General features: G+C 38.0%; 1 protein-coding gene across 1 annotated transcript in view; it reads left to right on the top strand.

Annotated features, from left to right (window-relative positions):
• The window catches only part of Dhc1 (Dynein heavy chain 1), a 443578-nt gene that overhangs the window by 139735 nt on the left and 284001 nt on the right, over positions 1-19842 (top strand). The window contains exons 25-27 of the mRNA XM_068227758.1: positions 4409-4596; positions 10702-11035; positions 17645-17802. Of these exons, the coding sequence (XP_068083859.1) occupies positions 4409-4596; positions 10702-11035; positions 17645-17802 (680 nt within the window). The remainder of the gene's footprint in view (positions 1-4408; positions 4597-10701; positions 11036-17644; positions 17803-19842) is intronic.

Below are 19842 nucleotides of genomic sequence, written 5' to 3'. Positions count from 1 at the left end.
TCCAAAGCCTTTGATAGAGTGGAACATGGAATATTATTAAAGAAATTGGAGGGAATAGGATTGGACGTAAGGGTTACACGTTGGATAAAAGCATTTCTAAATTCAAGGGTTCAGAAAGTCAAAGTAGGAAATAATGTATCTCAGGAAGAGAAAGTTTGGAAGGGAATTGCACAGGGTAGTATAATCGGTCCGTTACTTTTCTTAATATACGCAAATGATTTAGGGAACAATATAACATCAAAAATAAGATTGTATGCAGATGACATAATTGTTTATAGAGAAATAAACAACATTGAGGATTGTTCAGAATTACAAAGGGACCTTGAAAGTATCCAACAATGGGTTGAAGAAAATAATATGAAGGTTAATGGAGGCAAATCAACTGTTACAACTTTTACAAACAGGAGCTTTAAAACTGAATTTGAATATACTTTGGATGAGGTAGTTATCCCAAAAGATGGCAAGTGCAAATACTTAGGTGTGAGATTTGAAAGTAATTTGCACTGGAAGGGTCATATTGATGACATTGTTGGGAAAGCATACAGATCATTACATGTCATAATGAGGCTACTTAAAGGATGCAACAAAGAATTAAAAGAAAAAAGTTACTTGAGTATGGTTCGTCCATTATTGGAATATGCAAACAGTGTTTGGGATCCTCACCAAGAATACCTAATAAAAGAAATAGATAGTGTGCAGAGGAAAGCAGCAAGATTTGTAACAGGGGATTTCAGGAGAAAGAGTAGTGTATCAGAAATGTTAAAGGAACTTGGGTGGGAAACTTTAAGTAAGAGAAGGGAGAAAACTAGACTTACAGGATTATATAGAGCCTATACAGGAGAAGAAGCATGGGGAGATATCCGTGAGAGGCTTCAGTTGGAAAATAATTATATCGGCAGGACTGACCACAAATATAAAATTAGAAGGAATTTTAGCAGAAGCGATTGGGGTAAATTTTCATTCATTGGGAAGGGTGTGAAGGAGTGGAACAGTTTACCAGGGGTAGTGTTTGATCCTTTTCCAAAATCTGTACAGATATTCAAGAAGAGAATAAACAGCAACAGAGAAAATAAATGAAATGTTAGAGGGCATTCGACCAGTGCAGGTTATTGTATATAAAAAAATGTGTGTGAATAAATTAATTCCATCCCCTGGTCTAAGGAGTTTGGACAGCCAAAGTAGGGGACTGCCTGTAGGGGTGAAGTACAGTGGGGACTTCGAGGGCCCTGGGACCGCTACGGTAGCTGTGAAGGCCCTTCAGGAACTCTGAAAAGTGGTGGCAAAAGGGGCTCTGGTTAAGACGCAGCAGGTCGTTATGCTACTTAGGATCCAGAACGGGTAAAAAAAAAAAAAAAAAAGTAAATAAATAAATGCAATGTAAATATTAATGTTATACCAGTTGTATAGTATCATTTGAAGTAATTCCACATACTGTATATCAGTTGACTATATTTGTAAGTAGGACAGGATATATTATAAGTAGAATTTTGTAAACAATATAAATTTATTAAGGATGAGCTGTGTGTTTAATAGAAAACATTGTTAGCATAAATTGTATAATATTGTATTATAGGAAAAATTTTCTTCTCTTGTTAATTTAATATTTAGTGCTTGACAATAATGTATTTTAGTGTACCATTTGCCACCGAGGTAGACACCTCATTTGCAAATAAAGAGATTTTGATTTGATTTGAAAGTAATAGGAATATCATATACACCTATAGTCTTTGATTTAATCGAGTACAAAGCCTTTTAACCTGATTTTCTGTGACACTGTGAAATGTGAATGGCGGATTGGCTGGAGGGGAGGGCGGTGAGTCGGTGCAGTTAATTTGGGTAGGTTGAATATTTATTCTACTAAAGTAATCGTTCAGTTCGTCAAGTGGAATGTCAGGAGTTGTCTGTCTATGTTGATGTTTTCCTATTCCCAGAGCTCTAAGTTGGTCCCATGCGCGATTAGAATTTAAGTTGTTAGCTAAAATCCGAAAATATATGCATTTTTTAAATTTCTGATTAACTGCTTTGTGCGATTTCTTAAGATGCGGTTAGAGTCGAAGTCTGTGTCATCTAGGGTTTGTTTATAATGTCGAAATAACGAGTCACGGTGGGCCATCATTCTCTTGCCTTCATCATCTAGCCATGGACAAGAAGGACGAGAAACCTGTATTCGACGCGCGCGCGCAAGCACACGCGCGTGTGTTTGTGTGTGTATCTTTGCCACATTATTTGTATAAAATGTCACTTCTTTATTGCTTATCACATGACCATTATTATTATAACATTACCGTATTTGTTCTAAACCAGAATATTGCATCCTTACTCAAAGTGTTTATTCTTGCATTCATTTCACTTCTACGCGGAATATATGAAATGCTGCAGTTATGTTGGGATGGGAGTAACAGAGGTAGCCGGGGGACCGGTGGGTTGTCGTCCAAGGAGTCCAGACACCCCAGGAGTTTTAACTAAAGTTCTTTTATTGAGCATTTTATATATAATGTGCATTAATATTAGCTTCCGGAGTCCGACTCATTGGCTGAATGATCAGTGTTGAGGCCTTCGGTTCAGACGGTTCCGGATTCGATTCCCGGCTGGGTCTTTGATTGTAATCGCATCTGAATAATTCTTCTGGCTTGGGACTGGGTGTTTGTCCCAACATATTCATATTCAGACATCATACTACATTACCAACCACCAAATAAACACACAACACTGATTACACCCCTCTATATAGGGTTGGCGTCGGGAAGGACATCCGGCCGTAAAACAGGGCCAAATCCACATGTGCGACACATTTCGCACCCGCGACTCCACAGATGTGGGAAAAGTGGGGAAGAAGAAGAAGGAATTACTATTAGCTTCCGGAATCCGCACGAATCCACCACTTTTACTTGGATCCAAGGACACTAATTTCCTTTTTCGGTATTCTACACCACCTAAACTATGGAAGTTTGGACACCTATCAAAATAAAATTCTGGATGAATGGGCCCCCCCTAAACTGAAATCCTGGCTACGCTACTGGCTTGATCCTAGGGAAGGAATTTTCCAGATTTCAATCAACCCTCAAAATCAAGACCGCATGCAAATAAGAGATGCGTTGTTTGCATGGCGAAAGACCAGCGGCAGGTCACTCAGTATTGTTGTGTAATATGCAATGTTGGTTTGTGCCCGTCTCCTTGCTTCAGGCTTTACCATGCAGCTGAAGTATGAACACTGCAAATATGCCAGTGTGTCTCAGGTTCTATGCTCGGGGAATTTGAGAAGCTCGTAGTGTACATTCGGTGACCGCTGTTCAATCTGGGTGCCGGGAACTGCAAGTGACCATCCTGAAAGAGTATTTCAAATTTTTTCGCCAGCCATTTGTGATAGCTGTTGAGTGTAAATAATTAGTGTAAATAATTTCCACAGTATAGTGTAATTTTGTGTAATGTGGTGACAAAATTGTGATGAATGAACTTACAGATTACTCGCTATCCTCTACATTGGCAAGTTATAGGGCTTCGAAGTGAGTAATTTTTCTATTTTAATTCAGGAAAATGTGACGTTTGAAAGAATGTGTCTCTATTATTTGGAGCATTTCATCATTTTTCATTTATGTGTTATGCATTTCAACAATTAATTAATATAAGCTACACAAATAATGCTCCAAATCGGAGTAAATATGAAATGGCACATATGCAATTTCTGCACTGACATGGATGAATTGAAAATTAGTTTTATTTTGTAAATCATCATCATCATCTTCCTTCCAAATATTGGGCCATGTATCCCGTTATGGTCTTGCATTTTTCTTTTTACAAGACTTGAAAGCAATCAAATGTCCTTCCGATGGGTTGCTAGCCTGAAGGAAGTTTTATTTGTAAATAATTACACAATTTACATTGCAACATATAATTTTATGGAAAGTTTAACATAATGTAATCAAGCGAGTGTAGGTTGGCAAAAACTATTTCTTTTTTAAAGAAAAGTTTTACTGAAAATGATTCCCTATATGCAGGAATTTCTCATTTATCACCTCCCCACTTAACGGGTTAAGAGAAATGATCATCATAATATTGCCTAGAAACTGACTTGAATTTTAGCGTGTTTTTTATTATTTTACCCTTTTTTTTTTTTTTTTTTTTTCCAATGTTCTTTGATTCATGACTGTATCAGACTCACTTTATTCACCTACATCTTTGTCAAGTATCAAAAGTGGCACTGCCATAGTTTCTATAACACTTTAGTTTTATATAATTTGTTCTTATTGTCTTTGTGGATTGTTCTTCATTTCAACTTTGTCATGAAAGCAACATGTCCAAGTTCAATAAATACAAAGACTTGTTCTGTGAGCTGGTTTTGTCTTCACTGAAATAGGATACCTCCTTTGGCATATCATAACTTTATTTCCTACCATGGTGATGTTCCTAGGATTAGCTCAATCTGGCTCATGGGGTTGCTTTGACGAATTCAACCGTATTGAACTACCAGTGCTGTCAGTGGCGGCTCAGCAGGTGGCAGTGGTACTGGCTGCCAAGAAGGAGAAGAAGAAACAATTCACCTTCACTGATGGTGACGTCATCGACATGTGTCCTGAGTTTGGCATATTCATCACCATGGTGAGCTTTTCCTTATTATCCTTTATTACGATATATAAACAGAGCCTCCAAATACATTTTCACATCAGAATTCATATTGAGGTAACTTAAAATAAAATGGTGGAATTACTTTGTCATGTGTAACACTAGGCTGTAAATGATCTAAGCTTGTTGAATGTGGTAAAGATGTAAAGAAGAGGGCATATAGTAAGGCCCCAATTAGAGTATAGAGTTCCAATATATGGGACCCCTCACCAGGATTATTTGATTCAGAAATTGTAAAAGATCTAGAGGAAAGTAGCAGGATTTGTTCTGGGTGATTTCCAACAAAAGAGTGATGTTAAGAAATTATTGCAAACTTCGGGCAGGGAAGACTTGGAAGTAAGGAGATGAGCTGCTTGACTATGCAGAATATTCTGAGCTGTCTGTGGAGAGATGGCATGTAATGACATTACTAGATGAATAAGCTTGAGTGGAGTTTTAAGGCAACACTCCTGAGATAAACAGATATTTTTTACCTAATTTGCGGATTTTCACAAAACTTAGTGGGAATGTCACCTACATAAAAGTAGAGATATCACCCAAAAAAAAAATTGTATACAATTAATAATTTTTCCAAAATAATATTTTTAAAATTTATTTTTAAATTTTAAATTTCATTTCTTTTTCATGATATTTAATGAACTTGTATCTGGTCAAAATACATAAATTGCAATGAACATAAATAATTTATTTCTTACAACTTAAATTAGAAATGACGTGAATTTCTGCCCTCTTTTCTTTTATTATTTTCTGCCTCCATTTCAAACTTGGGCATCGTCTCAGTGATCAAGAGTGACTGGGAGAACTTTGCAAAACCTTCACAGCCTATGACGTAGCCCCGGCGTCATTGTGGTTGAATAGTATGAGCACGTCCAGTCTAGGCATACATTGGAGTACAGCAGTAAGAAAGATGAAAGTGTGAGGTCTAACACTTGAAGATGAAAAAAATAGGCATTATGTAATAACTGTTAGAGTTGCAAAGAAAATGCTTGTGACATATCTTGTAAAAAAAATATATATAATATTTTCAAGCCCACATGGTACACTTTATGTTCCAATAAGGCCAACCATTTACCCATTATTTTAGTTATTTCACCATGGAACATAGCCAAAACCACAAGAAAGCTGAATTTTCTCAAAAACTGTTTTGAGTTACAATGAAAATATATATGAAGTTTCTTGTAGAAAATTTAATTTCAAGGCCACATGATGCACTGCTTTTTTTAGTTAATGTAAGGAAGAAATTGCCCAAATTTGGGATATACCCCTGTAAAATCCCCCAGTAGTTCCAAACAGTGAAATGTTAAAATCAGAAATATCTCAATCAGTCATCATTAATCTTCATTTAGGGCTGTGTCCGGCTCCATGGCTAAATGGTTAGCATGCTGGCCTTTGGTCACAGGGGTCCTGGGTTCGATTCCTGGCAGGGTCGGGAATTTTAACCATAATTGGTTAATTCCGCTGACACTGGGGCTGGGTGTATGTGTCATCTTCATCATCATTTCATCCTCATCTAGACGCACAGGTCCCCTACGGGCATCAGATCAAAAGACCTGCATCTGGCAAGCCAAACTTGTCCTCGGTCAATCCCGGCACTAAAAGCCATACGCCATTTCATTTTTTCATTTAGGGCTGTCAGCAAGGTGGCAGATTCTCTATGTTGTTTACCCAGCTTTTTCTGAAACATTTTCAATGAACTTGGAAATTTATCAAACATTTCTCTTGATAATTTAGAGTATTCCAATCCCTTACTCCTTGTCTTATAAATGAACATTTGCCCCAATTTGTCCTCCTCAATTTCAACTTTGTTTTCTTATTATGATCTTTATATTTAAAAGCTCCACTCAAACTTATTCGTCCACTAATGTCATTCAATGCCATCTCATCACAGACAACTCAAAACATACCACATCTGATGGCCTACAAGGCATCAGTTTTTGTAGATGAGACAAAGTCTCTCATAGTACATTGGCACTACCGGTGGCTCCAAGTAGCCTATGCAGTGACCTCCAAGGTATGCAAGGTATGCTTCTTGGTAGATGTGCTAGTAACTAACTGATGAGCCCAAATTGGCATACTAGGGTGAAACAACTGGTAACCAAGAATGTTTTAGCTGGAAAATTTATAATGTCCAATAACGGACCAATTATATTGTAACATACCACATAAATGCAAAGAGGAGAAGAATTTCACCTAATTAATACTTGTTTATTATTGTTACTAAAAATACCCTAGGGGGTCATCCTCAGCTGGACATACATATACATATAATATATCGTGCAATTGCAAACATTACCATATCTAAAAAGGAATATCATGTGACGGTAACATGTCAGGTTGTACTCATGAGTAAGGCATTCGTCAAATTGGAATAACACTAATAAACAAGTATTGATTAGGTGGAATTCTTCTCCTCTTTGCATTTGTGTGAATTATCAATACGGATATAAAGCTCATAAATTACAAGAACATACCACATAGTCGAGCATCTTGTTTTCTTAATTCCATGCCCAAAGTTTGCAAAATGTTAGTAGCATTACTCCTTTGTTGGAAATCACCCAGAACAATTTGTGCTGCTTTCCTTTAGATCTTCTCCAATTCTCGTATCAAGTAGTCCTGGTGCGAGTCCTATACACTGGAAGCGTAGGGGTCTTACCAGAGACTATTATGCCCTCTCCTTTGCATCTTTACTACAGCCCCTAAATACTTTCATGGCCATGTGAAGAGATCTGGAACATTTCTTAACAACCTTGTTAATATGATTGCTCAAATGAAGATTATTCCTTATATTTACACCTAGGTACTTACAGTGTTCCCCATGAGGTACTACCACCCCAGCCAACTCGGTAATTAAAACTGAGAGGACTTTTCCTCTTGATGAAACTTACAACCTGTTTTTTCATCCCATTTACCAGGATCGGCTGATGGAGGGGGTGATAGGACACAATGAAAGTGCTTATACATGTGTGGTACATGCATGTAAGACTTATCATTATAAGGACACTGATACAAATGATTTGTGTTGATATTCAGATTGCAGCAGACTACAAAATATTACATTAAAATACAGAGCAAAAACAATATGATCAAGGTCAACAGTTTTACAGCGAATGATATGTTCAGTTTACAATCTACAGTAAAATCCAGGCTTCTTTAATAGATTCGACAGTTCTGTTGGTTCTACCATTATGCCTCTGAATGTTTATTTAGTTTATTGTCAGTTTCTGTTTATTTTCTTTCTGTAAAATTTCCATTGGCGGAGGGGGATTCTAACCACCAGTAACCCTTGGCTATGCTCCCGCATCATACCATTGTCCACTGTCCATCTCATAACATTGTCTAGCTTTCCCTACAGTCATTCACAATCCTGCAGCTTATTTACTACTCTATACAGGATAACATCATCCGCAAATAGCCTTGTCTATGATTCTGGCCATTAACTCATATTATTTATATATATAAGAAAACATAAGGGTACAGTAATACTGCCTTGTGGGACCCCCTTCTTGATCGTTACAGGATCAAATAGCAATTCACATACTCTAATTCTCTGAGTTCTATTTTCTAAAAATTTAAACACCCATTCAACAACTCTTTTGTCTAGTCCAATAGCCCTCATTTTCAACAGTAATCTCCCATGATCTACCCTATCAAAAGCCTTGAATAGGTCAATAGTGATGCATAACTCAGGATTTCAAGCTATATCTTACCTAAAATTTCAGCTCAGTCGGTCCAGTAGTTTTTGAGGCTATCTGGAACAAACAAACATTTTTATTAATAGTATAGATTATTATTACCAGATAAATAATTTAAGATGACAATACTGTAGACAAATATGTAGGAGTCTACATAGAATATCACTGTAGAAATGTATGCTACACAACAATGAATTCTGGATGCAGATGGATAAAAGAAATTAGGGAGGATTTGAAAGAAATTGGCCTTACACCCAATGACACTATGGATAAGGAAAAAGTAAACACAGCACTTAAAAATATGTCTTTCCACTTTACACTCACAAAGAAGAAAGTCCCAACTAGAATATTCTCTACACAAGAAAGGGCAAGATTATCAACAAGTATGAAGAAGTACTGGGAGGACCGCAAGGTCCTACTAAGAAATCGACAAACCAAGGGGTTGATTAAAATGATTCAATGTGGTCTCAAAAGAAGAAGTAGTATACAGTATTCTACAGTATATAAAAAGAATGTTTCCTGCAAGTAACACTGTACACTGAGACTCTAGGACAGGACCAGGAAATTGGTTTGATCACAGTAACCCTCAGTGGGTAAAGGAATGTGTGTAGTAAAAGCCCACTAAAAAGGGTACCCTCAATTTCACAGGCTTTCAACATGGAAGGGTAGAGTTGTGACTATGGTGCTCATGCCACTGTTTCCAGTCATTTGTGTTAGGCCTCACACTTTCTTCTCTCGTATTCGACTGCCCTTGGCCAGCTAGCTTTCTCTACTGAATAATGTCGGGTTATTTTTACAGGTATCTTACAGTGTTATATGTGTTATAATTACAAACTGAAAAGCTTTAAAGTTGTATTAACTGACTCAACACTGAAAAGTATGGCTTCTTTCTTTAAAAAATAAAAAATAAATTCTACTGAACTCTGATCCCGATGGTCAAGTTTGAAGCAACTAGTATTTTATTTTCATGCATATCATACTTAGCCTTTCCCTTTATTTTGTCAATACCTTGATTCTTGGGAAGATTGGACCTCTTCCTCTTTACCCTCTGAATAGAGATAAGAGAGGATGATTACCTGCACAAGTATCAACCCACAATGACTTTCAGTGGCTAGCTCAATTGAGGTTCTTCCAAAATTTTTCACATTCACACTAAAAATATGCTTGGAAAGTGCTATATTTCATAACGGAACAGCTAACCCGTTCCAAAGTGGAAATAAAAATACACACTCTGTAACAGAGGTTCAGGAAGCCCAGAGGACTTTGATCTACATCTATATGCGCAAAATGAGTTCTGTTGTCTGTATGTGTATATTTCTGGATATTCAAGTGGAGGAACATGCCTTGACATATTGCACTAGTACAGTATGTTTATAGCACCCTCTGGTGTGTGTGAACACTTATTCAGCATGGTAGTCAGAGATCAAGCAAGAAAGCAACACCACATTTTGCTGGAGCCTCGCAATTGCTACACCTGCTTTGTAAGAATACAGGATTTACTGATTACATTGTAAAGGTTCCTTTTCTATTCATTTTATGTTGAACAGACTCAGACAGGTCTATGATGACCATGGGATAGGACAGGGCTAGAATTAGGAAGGACCAGGTAAGCTTGCATCCGGGAGATAGTGGGTTCAAACCCCACTGTCCGCAGCCCTGAAGATGGTTTCCCTGTGGTTTCACACCAGGTAAATGCTGGGGCTGTGCCTTAATTAAGGCCATGCCTGCTTCCTTCCCACTCCTAGGCCTTTCCCATCCCGTCACCATAAGACCTATCTATGTCAGTGTAACATAAAACAAATTGTTTTAAAAAAACTAGGAAGGAATCATGGCCTTAATTAAGGTACAGTAACAGCATTTGCTTGGTGTGAAAATGGTAAACCGTGGCAAAACCATCTTAAAAGCTGCTGACCATGCAGTTCAAACCCAACATTTTATGAATGCAGCTACACAGTTTCGTGACCCAGAACACGCAGCCAGCTTGCTCTGTTTGTAAAGTTTTATAAGGTTACCTGATATAATAAACAAGTAAATTGACTTTCAGTATCCCAATTTTATTGTGCTCTTTTGACAAGGTCATCCTCATGTCGGTGGATTTACTGGAACTTCAAAATTCTGGCACCTTGGTATCTCTGAAAGCTGTAAGAGTAGTCAATGGGTTGTAATAGCAATATTATTACACTTTTGGGTAGGTGTTACACAGAAATATCTACCTTAATAGCAAGGAAATATTTAAATTCTGTTTCAGACATGAGCTAGTTGATTTTTAGGTGAGAAATTAATCACTTCATCTCACTTGGTATCATACTGATAAAATTTAATGCAACTGTAAGAGATGGAACTTGTCGTAGCTCTGGGCTAGGATTACCACTGACTGTTGCTGTTACAGAACCCTGGATATGCTGGCCGCAAGGAGCTGCCAGAGAATCTCAAGATCCAGTTCCGTACTGTAGCCATGATGGTGCCAGACCGGCAGATCATTATCCGTGTGAAACTGGCCAGCTGTGGCTTCCTCGAGAACATAACTCTGGCCCGCAAGTTCTACACTTTGTATAAACTGTGCGAGGAACAGCTCACAAAGCAAGTCCACTATGATTTTGGTCTACGCAACATCCTGTCTGTTCTGCGCACTTTAGGGGCAGCTAAACGTGTCAACAACAAGGACTCGGAGAGTACCATTGTCATGAGAGTTCTACGTGATATGAACCTCTCTAAACTGATTGGTGAGTCATATGCTGTGGAAACCCTTGTCTTCCATTTTGCAATCACATCAGTAAGTAGAATTTTTGTTCCAATGACATGGAGACATACCGGTTCCCATTTTCATTGAACATTTTTAATGGAATGGAATATTAACTTAGCTTCACTGAATAGTATTTTTGCAGGCCAAAATTGCAAATACTTCTTCAATGATCCAAGGTGAAGCATTAACTTATTCTACAGATACTACACCTTTGACATTAGCTTCTTCTCATGGTGGTTGTAGTTCAAAGTTTGGTCAGTGTAAGTGAGGTTTTTGAAGTGGAACGTAATATCCAAGTATTTTGATTCCAAGTAAAAATGTATGTACTGTGTTTTATGGCTTATGAAATAGTCACTTTCAAATAGAGATTTTAAGTGATATCTATAGATTTCTAAGTGTGGTTTTCCTTCTCTACTTTGGCTAACCTCATAACGACAAATGACATGAATGTCAAAAGCATTTCTTTTTTTTTTTACCTCTTTCCTTCATTCTTGCCCCATTGAGTTTCTTTTCTCCTTTTGTGTTTGTCCTGGGTTCCTAGTCATTTACTACCTGTATTTATCTTTATCTTTATCCAGCTTTCTTCTTATCCCACATTAACACTGAAGTTCTGTCAAGATGGCCCCTGAGAGTGTTGAAGCCCACTTTTCTGATAAAGCTGAGAAGTAGAAATAAGCTCACTGGGTCTAAAAAGAAATGGATGTAAAAGAAGTGTAGATGTGGAGAGAGACAGCACTGTATGAAAATGTGCAGATATTCCTTGTCCTTTTGTGTTCTTGTATTTCTCCATCTTCTCACAGTGACTTGTTATTGCGTTTATCCTATTGTGTGTTTTTTCTGTGTTTCTTTCTATATATGACTTGATTTGCACTTGTTTGTTCCTTTTCCATTACTTGGAGCAGGGGTCTTCAAATGGCGAACTCCGGTTTGGATCTGGATCATTATCCCAATACGTTCTTTTCCTTGACCTGTGTAGTTTATATGATCTCAAGAGTAAGAAAGAAGGGAAAAAATTACAAATAAAAACAGTAAATATATCTTAGAGAATAACCCAAGACTTATACCTTCCGTGGCCTAAAACAGTAATGGCTTTGCAAATGGCAGTACTGAATTTTGAAGTTATGAAAGTGAACAGGTTTTCTATGTGCTCCACAGATGGCAGTGAGTGTTTCCTGTAGTCTGCAGCCTCTTCCCTGCCTCATTTAGTTGTCGGCTGTTGCTTGCTCTGCACCCAAATTCAAAAATAATGCATTGTTTATACATCTGTGTAGGTTTTTTATTATTTCAGGCTTTTATATAATGAATGACTACAAGAGATATAAAGTGGACTCTGAAAATTGCATCTTCACACCTGAATGGGAACTGCACTTGAGAGGATCTTCAGAAGGCGGAAGTATTCAGTCAGCAGTATGTAAAGATTGTTGGTTACAAGGATAATGTCCAGATAGAGGAGGTGACTAATACTAAAGAAGTATTAAAATTTACCTATGACAGCAATGGCATTTACAGTAAGATACAAAAGTTAAAAACTAGAAAATCAGCTGGAATTGCCAAGGTGTCGGGGGATATACTAAAGACAATGGGTTGGGATATAGTACCATATATGAAGTACTTGTTTGATTATTGTTTGCATGAAGGAATACCAAATGAATGGAGAGTTGCTATTATAGCCCCTGTATATAAAGGAAAGGGTGATAGACATAAAGTTGAAAATTACAGGCCAGTCAGTTTGACATGCATTGTATGTAAGCTTTGGGAAAGCATTCTTTCCGATTATGTAAGACATGTTTGCAAAATTAATAACTGGTTTGATAGAAGGCAGTTTGGGTTTAGGAAAGGTTATTCCACTGAAGCCCAACTTGTAGGATTCCAGCAAGATATAGCAGATATCTTGGATTCAGGAGGTCAATTGGACTGTATCGCGATTGACCTGTCTTAAGGCATTTGATAGGGTAGATCATGGGAGACTACTGGCAAAAATGAGTGCAATCGGACTTGACAAAAGAGTGACTGAATGGGTAGCTCTGTTTCTAGAAAATAGAACTCAGAGAATTAGACTAGGTGAAGCTGTCCCTGTAATAATTAAGAGGGGAATTCATCCAGGCAGTGTTATTGGGCCTTTATGTTTTCTTATATATATCAATGATATGTGTAAAGAAGTGGAATCAGAGATAAGGCTTTCTGGAGATGATCTTATTCTGTACAGAGTAATAAATGTTACAAGATTGTGAGCAACTGAAAAATTACCTCGAAAATGTTGTGAGATGGACAGTAGGCAATGGTATGATGACAAACGTGGATAAAAGTCAGGCTGTGAGTTTCACAAATAGGAAAAGTCCTCTCAGTTTTAATTACTGCATTGATGGGGTGAAAGTTCACTTTGGGGATCATTGTAAATACCTAGGTATTAATATAAGGAAAAATCTTCATTGGGGTAATCGCATAAATACGAGTATGATTCTAAATAAAGGGTACAGATCTTTGCACATGGTTATGAGGGTATTTAGGGGTTGTAGTAAGGATGTAAAAGAGAGAGCATATTTGTCTCTGGTCAGACCCCAACTAGAGTATGGTTCCAGTGTATGGGACCTTCACCAGGATTACTTGATTCAAGAACTGGAAAAAATCCAAAGTAAAGCAGCTCGATTTGTTCTGGGCGATTTCCGACAAAAGAGTAGCGTTACAAAAATGTTGCAAAGTTTGGGCTGGGAAGACTTGGGAGAAAGGAGACGAACTGCTCGACTAAGTGGTATGTGATATAGATGTTGATTCCCATAGGGAACATGAAATATTTGTCCTGAATGAGTAAATTTATAATACCAATATAATGGTCCATTATTGGACATTATAAATTTTCCAGCTAACTCATTCTTGATTGCCTGCGTTTCGCTCTCGTGTGCTAAGTTGGGCTCGTCAGTTGGTACTTAGCACACCTACCAAGACAGGCTAGTGCATACCATGGAGGCCCTATGGGAATCAACATCTATATCATCTGATGGCCAGGCAGGCATCTATTTTTGGAAGTGAGACATAGTCTCTCATAGTGCATTGGCACTGCTAGTGGCTTCAAGTAGCCTATACAGTGGCCTCCACGGTATGCACTAGCCTTGCGTCTGGGTAGGTGTGCTAAGTACCAACTGACGAGCCCAACTTAGCACACAAGGGCAAAACGCAGGCAACCAAGAATGAGTTAGGTGGAAAATTTATAATGTCCAATAATGGACCATTATATTGGTATTATAAGTGGTATGTTCCGAGCTGTCAGTGGAGAGATGGCATGGGAGGACATCAGTAGACGAATAAGTTTGAGTGGTGTCTTTAAAAGTAGGAAAAATCACAATATGAAGATAAAGTTGGAATTCAAGAGGACAAATTGGGGCAAATATTCATATATAGGAAGGGAAGTTAGGGATTGGAATAACTTACCAAGGGAGATGTTCAATAAATTTCTAATTTCTTTGCAATCATTTAATAGGCCGGTCAAAATCGACAATAAATTAACAAAACATGATTTATCTCTGATTTTTTATTATGATGTTTGGACCCATTAGGGCTATGTATATCCAAGTTTGCAACTCTCAAAAAGTTGTGGAAAAATGTTTACACACAAAAAACCGCGAAATTTATGGACTTGTTTCAAATTTTGCTCTATATCTCCTAATTCATGCATGTTTTGTTGAAAGATGATCTATACGTTCTTTAAGAGCATTAAATTTGTGACAAATTAAGTCCAACCGGAGCTCTGTAGGTCAATTGGTTACCGAATTATGGCACATTGAATATAGGCCAGTTTTTCCAAAAATTGAATATTTTAGTTTTAGACCTTCTTTGGACCGAAATTGCGTCGAAATCATTGATCCTACGAGTAGAACATGTAGAATACAATTTTTAGGCAATTTAATTAGCTTTAAATTAAGAGCAAAGCGGGGTCTTTAAGCCTCCTAGTTCACTCAAAATCTCAAAAACCCATAAAAGGTAAAATTGCATGTTTCCAGAAATGTTCCATAACTTTTCCTATCTTTTCTTTTTTTAGTTTGGTAAAGAAAAAGAAGGCATGTAATCATTTTAAAATGGTGAAATGTATTTTAATATAAACATAAGTAATAAACATAAGTAATCAAAAGTACAGTAACTTAATCAATCAATCAATCAATCAATCAATCAAATTAGACACATAGTCAAACTCGTCGTCTTATTTTTGATGGCTTTGGGCCGTCACTTTCGTTGTTCTCTTCAATAGATAGGTCTTTGTCCCCTATAGGTAGGTACTCCAGTATTAGTGGATCGTCAGGTTTGTCTTGAGGCTCGTCATCGTTGTCCTCTCAATTATGATAATGGCAGCATTCTGGCACGTTTCCCCAGAGCAGGTAGCACACATCACAGAACATCTGAGCCCTGCTTTCAGGCAAGTGCAGCCACCTCTGCACCCCTTCTTGCATTTGCAAGAGAGGAGTTTCAGGAGCTCTGCGGGGGCAGGAGCTTGCCGACTGGTAATGGGGATGAGTCCAGCCGAGGTTAATTCCCAAACCCAGTCGGTGGCCTCTTTCTCCACCCCCAATCACTTTTGCACCTGGTAGTATGTGCGGTAGTGGTGATACAACGCAGCCTCTGTGGTTGGAGCAAACGGGCCAGATTCACTTCGACGTTGGCTGCTGTCTTCATAAAAGTATGGAAGCGTATATCGTTGAGGGTGTCTGATATGTTTGTTTTAGTGGATCCTAGACCACAGAGGAGCACGAGCAAATCCCCATCCTCTCCAAAGATGATGACATGTTCTCTGGAGGTACTTTTTTGCAGAGCAGTCACGACGATATCACAGTCTGCGTCTTCTTTTGATATTTTTGTCCCAATTCCCCTGAGAGCAAAAGCAGAACAGAGATGCTCAATCCCTTGTTTTTGTCATTCGAGAGCATGTTCTCTTGGGGGACTGTGATGATGGTCGATGCGTCAAACACAGTTTCCGCTGATGCTGCAGAATACCGTCGTCATTGCTCTGCAAACTTGGTGCTCTTTCGGGCGCCACCCGTCAAAGACTACACACAAATTTCTTCCAAAGTGGTTAAATATGTCGCTTATGTAGCTTGCTGTGACAGCCCACACCGAATCATTCCGATGCCACACGACTTTATGGACGAGGTATCCTCCATCGACGACATTAAACATTTTTGCCTGCACACTGACGTTCTCTGTGGCTTGAGTGAAGGCAGCGTAAAAAGCTGATTTTGTGCCATTACGCATCCGCCCGTCCAACGAGAGAGCACACTTGTAGAGATACCTCTGCCATGGCTTAGGTCACCCTGGCTCTTCATTGAACGCATCAATACCTGTTCAATTGTCAAGTCAGTCCACAGACCTGACCAAAATTTGTCGGATCTGTGGATACTGAAGCTTCCTTTCGTGAACAATTGATATTCTGTTGGGTCCATCCAGTCTTGCAGAGTGCCTATTCATCACTTTTTCGACACTGTTTTGAGCATATATCGTGGCAAGGAGTTGTTTGAGGCCGCTCCCTGCCATGATATTGCCAATTGCTCCCATATATGACATCAATAGGTGGAAGCCCTCTAATCGTACTTCCACACCAGTTAATTCAGAACTAGGACAGTTTTGGACAATGTCCCTTTCTTTCATGTACAATTATTCAACTTACATACCTCCTATATGATCATAACACGTTTTGCATATTCAAATCTCACTTCATGCAACAATAAAGTGGTTAGGTACATTTCTGGAAAAATGTGATTTAGCTTATATGAGTTTTTTTGAGATTTTGAGAGAACTATGAGGCTTACAGACCCCACTCTGCGCTTAATTTAAAGCAAATTAAATTGCCTACAAATTATATTCGACACGTTCTACTCAGGATCAATGGTTTTGATGCAATTTTGGTCCAAAAATTTACAATTTTTGAAAACATTTTCAAAGTGCCGTAATTCGGTAACCAATTGACCTACAGAGCTCTGGTTGGGCTTAATTTGTCAAAAATTGAATGCTCTTAAAGAACATATAGAGCATCTTTTGACGAAAAATGCATGAATTAGGAGATATAGAGCAAAATTTGAAACAAGTCCAAAAATTTTGCGGTTTTTCGCGTGTAAAAATTTTTCCACAACTTTTTGAGAGTTCCAAACTTGGGTATACATAGCCCTAATGGGTCCAAACAACATAATAAAAAATCAGAGATACATCATGTTTTGCAAATTTAGCGATTTTTTTGTTGATTTTGACTGGTCTATAAGAAAAGGCTAGGAAAACAACAGACAGGGAACTTGCCACCTGGGTGACTGCCCTAAATGCAGATCAGTAGTGATTGATTGATTGATTGATTGATTGATTGATTGATTGATTGATTCATTGATTGATTGTGATGATTATCATTTTAATGGGAAGTACAAGATAATCATCCATAAATCAACACTGGTCAAGTGGCTCTTCCATAGTGATTCCTTCACCTTGTAGCCTGAATCAATATATTACTGCATAATGATTTTATGTTCGATAAATGTAAATCATGCCATGAAGTTCATGTGCTCAAATTTTATAAAAGTAAATATTAAGATACTCCAACTGGTTTGTCTCTTGGTTACAGATGAGGATGAACCTCTGTTCATCTCACTGGTGGCTGATCTCTTCCCCAATCAGATGCTGGAGAAGACCTCCTATCCTCAATTAGAGACTGCCATAGCCGAGGTGGTGGAAGAGTCAGGACTAATATACCACCCACCCTGGGTGCTCAAACTTATTCAGGTGAGCGCAATAACTACAGTATATATGTTACTAGATGGTATTGCAAATTCAACACGTTTACTTCATACTGAACTCTTTAATTTTATCTCAGAATACATACAGTAGTTTACTGAAATATTATTATTTTCCTACCGCTTTTCTCACACCTGTGGGGTCACAGGTGTGAACTGCGTCGCCAATATGGATTTGGTCCTGTTTTACGGCTGGATGCCCTTCCTGATGCCAACCCTATCTGGAGGGATGTAATCACTATTGCATGTTTCTGTAGTGGTTGGTAGTATGGTCTGTTGTCTGAATATGAAGAGGAGAGTGTTGGGACAGACACAAACACCCAGTCTCTGAGCCAGAAGAATTAATCATAAGCAATTAAAATCCCTAACCTGGCCAGGAATTGAATCTGGGACACTGTGAACTGAAGGCCAGCATGCTGACCATTCAGCCAATGAGTCAGATATATAGTTTGCTGAAATCTATCGTTTCAAAGAGAGACCCTGTTCTAGATTTTTGCCAGTGGGATTGAACCCCACTGTCTGCAGCTCTGAAGATGTTTCTCTGTGGTTTACCACTTTCACACCAGGATGTACCTCAATTAAGCTGTGCCCAGATTTCCATGCACTATCAAATCTCGAAATATGCATGCATTCATGCACTATCATACAGCAAAACATGCACAATAACGTGGAAAATATGCACTATCAAAATTCAGTTCAGCATGGTTACATTTTCAGTTCCTCTTGAAACATTGTACAATAACTAATTTTTCCAAATTGTCTTGACTTAAGCTTATCCGCTTATCTGTTAGTACATTCTTAAACACAGAAAAAAATGATCTTTCTATGTCACAAGTGACAGGTGCATACTTAAATGAAGACATTTGGGACAGTGTGAGGTCAAATTGTACATCTTTTGCATTTTCACTGCACAAAATGTCCTTTATAAGTTTGACGAAATCAAAATCAGGATTTAACGGATCACTTTGTTCAGCTTATCTGTAGCTGCTGCAGCTACTTTGTTATCGCAGCAGGCAATTTCCCATAATATTACTTTATATATATTAAGTCTTGCTGCTCATTCTTTTTGCTGAATACCACTTGCGCATCTACTGAAAAACTATCTATGACCTAAAACCGAAAAAAATAATTCAACTAAGTGATATTATGCCTAATCAGTGGCATTAAGTTCATTGATGGTAACTTGGATTATAGGATCTGTACGGTATATACTAACTTTGGTTCTCAGGTAGGATATATTCGATATTAATTCCAAGATCTTCAAAATATGCATTATGCATGCATTTTCTTCTAAAAAGGCCAAAACATGCAAACATGCACGGAAAAAGAATGGTTATTTGGAATCGTTAGGTCATAAAATTAATATTTGCAAAGTTTGAGAAGTGTAACTAGCTTATTTAAAAACATGCATTTGCATGGAAATCCGGGCTCTAATAATAACCTTTTAAAATTTTAATTCAATTTTTGATGTCGTAGTTAGACCCATTCAAAACCACACCTTCTTTCACCTCTTTCTGCTCCACGGGTAACCCCGTAACACTATCAGTCACTACTGATCTGCATTTAGGGCAGTCGCCCAGGTGGCAGATACCCTATCTGTTGTTTTCCTAGCCTTTTCTTCCCCTTGAAGGCAGCATTCTATTGTTGTAGGCTTGTAGCAATAAATGCCCAACCAGTAACCTGTTGGGCAATCAATTACTAGGTTGTAACCCTGCCAGACCAGTCAGTACAGTAGAACCTCGATTCTACATTCTTGGAAACTACGTTTTCCCGGATTATTCGTTCAAATTATGTGATCCGTGAGCATCCTAATTAAATCATGGTGTAAAAATCCTATCTAAGACAAAATTCTAAAAGAATTCAATTATATTAGGTCAAACTATTCAATACATTTCTGCCATTTATTACATGGTCTATTTCAAAGTTACGTAGTAGTTTAAAATACCTTGGACCGAGCTCGATAGCTGCAGTAGCTTAAGTGCGGCCAGTATCCAGTATTCGGGAGATAGTGGGTTCGAACCCCACTATC

This window comes from Anabrus simplex, chromosome 5 (assembly GCF_040414725.1).
Source record: "Anabrus simplex isolate iqAnaSimp1 chromosome 5, ASM4041472v1, whole genome shotgun sequence".
NCBI lineage: Eukaryota > Metazoa > Arthropoda > Insecta > Orthoptera > Tettigoniidae > Anabrus > Anabrus simplex.
The sequence above is the reverse complement of the archived record's forward strand: the minus strand, read 5'-3'. Positions and strand labels throughout refer to the sequence as shown.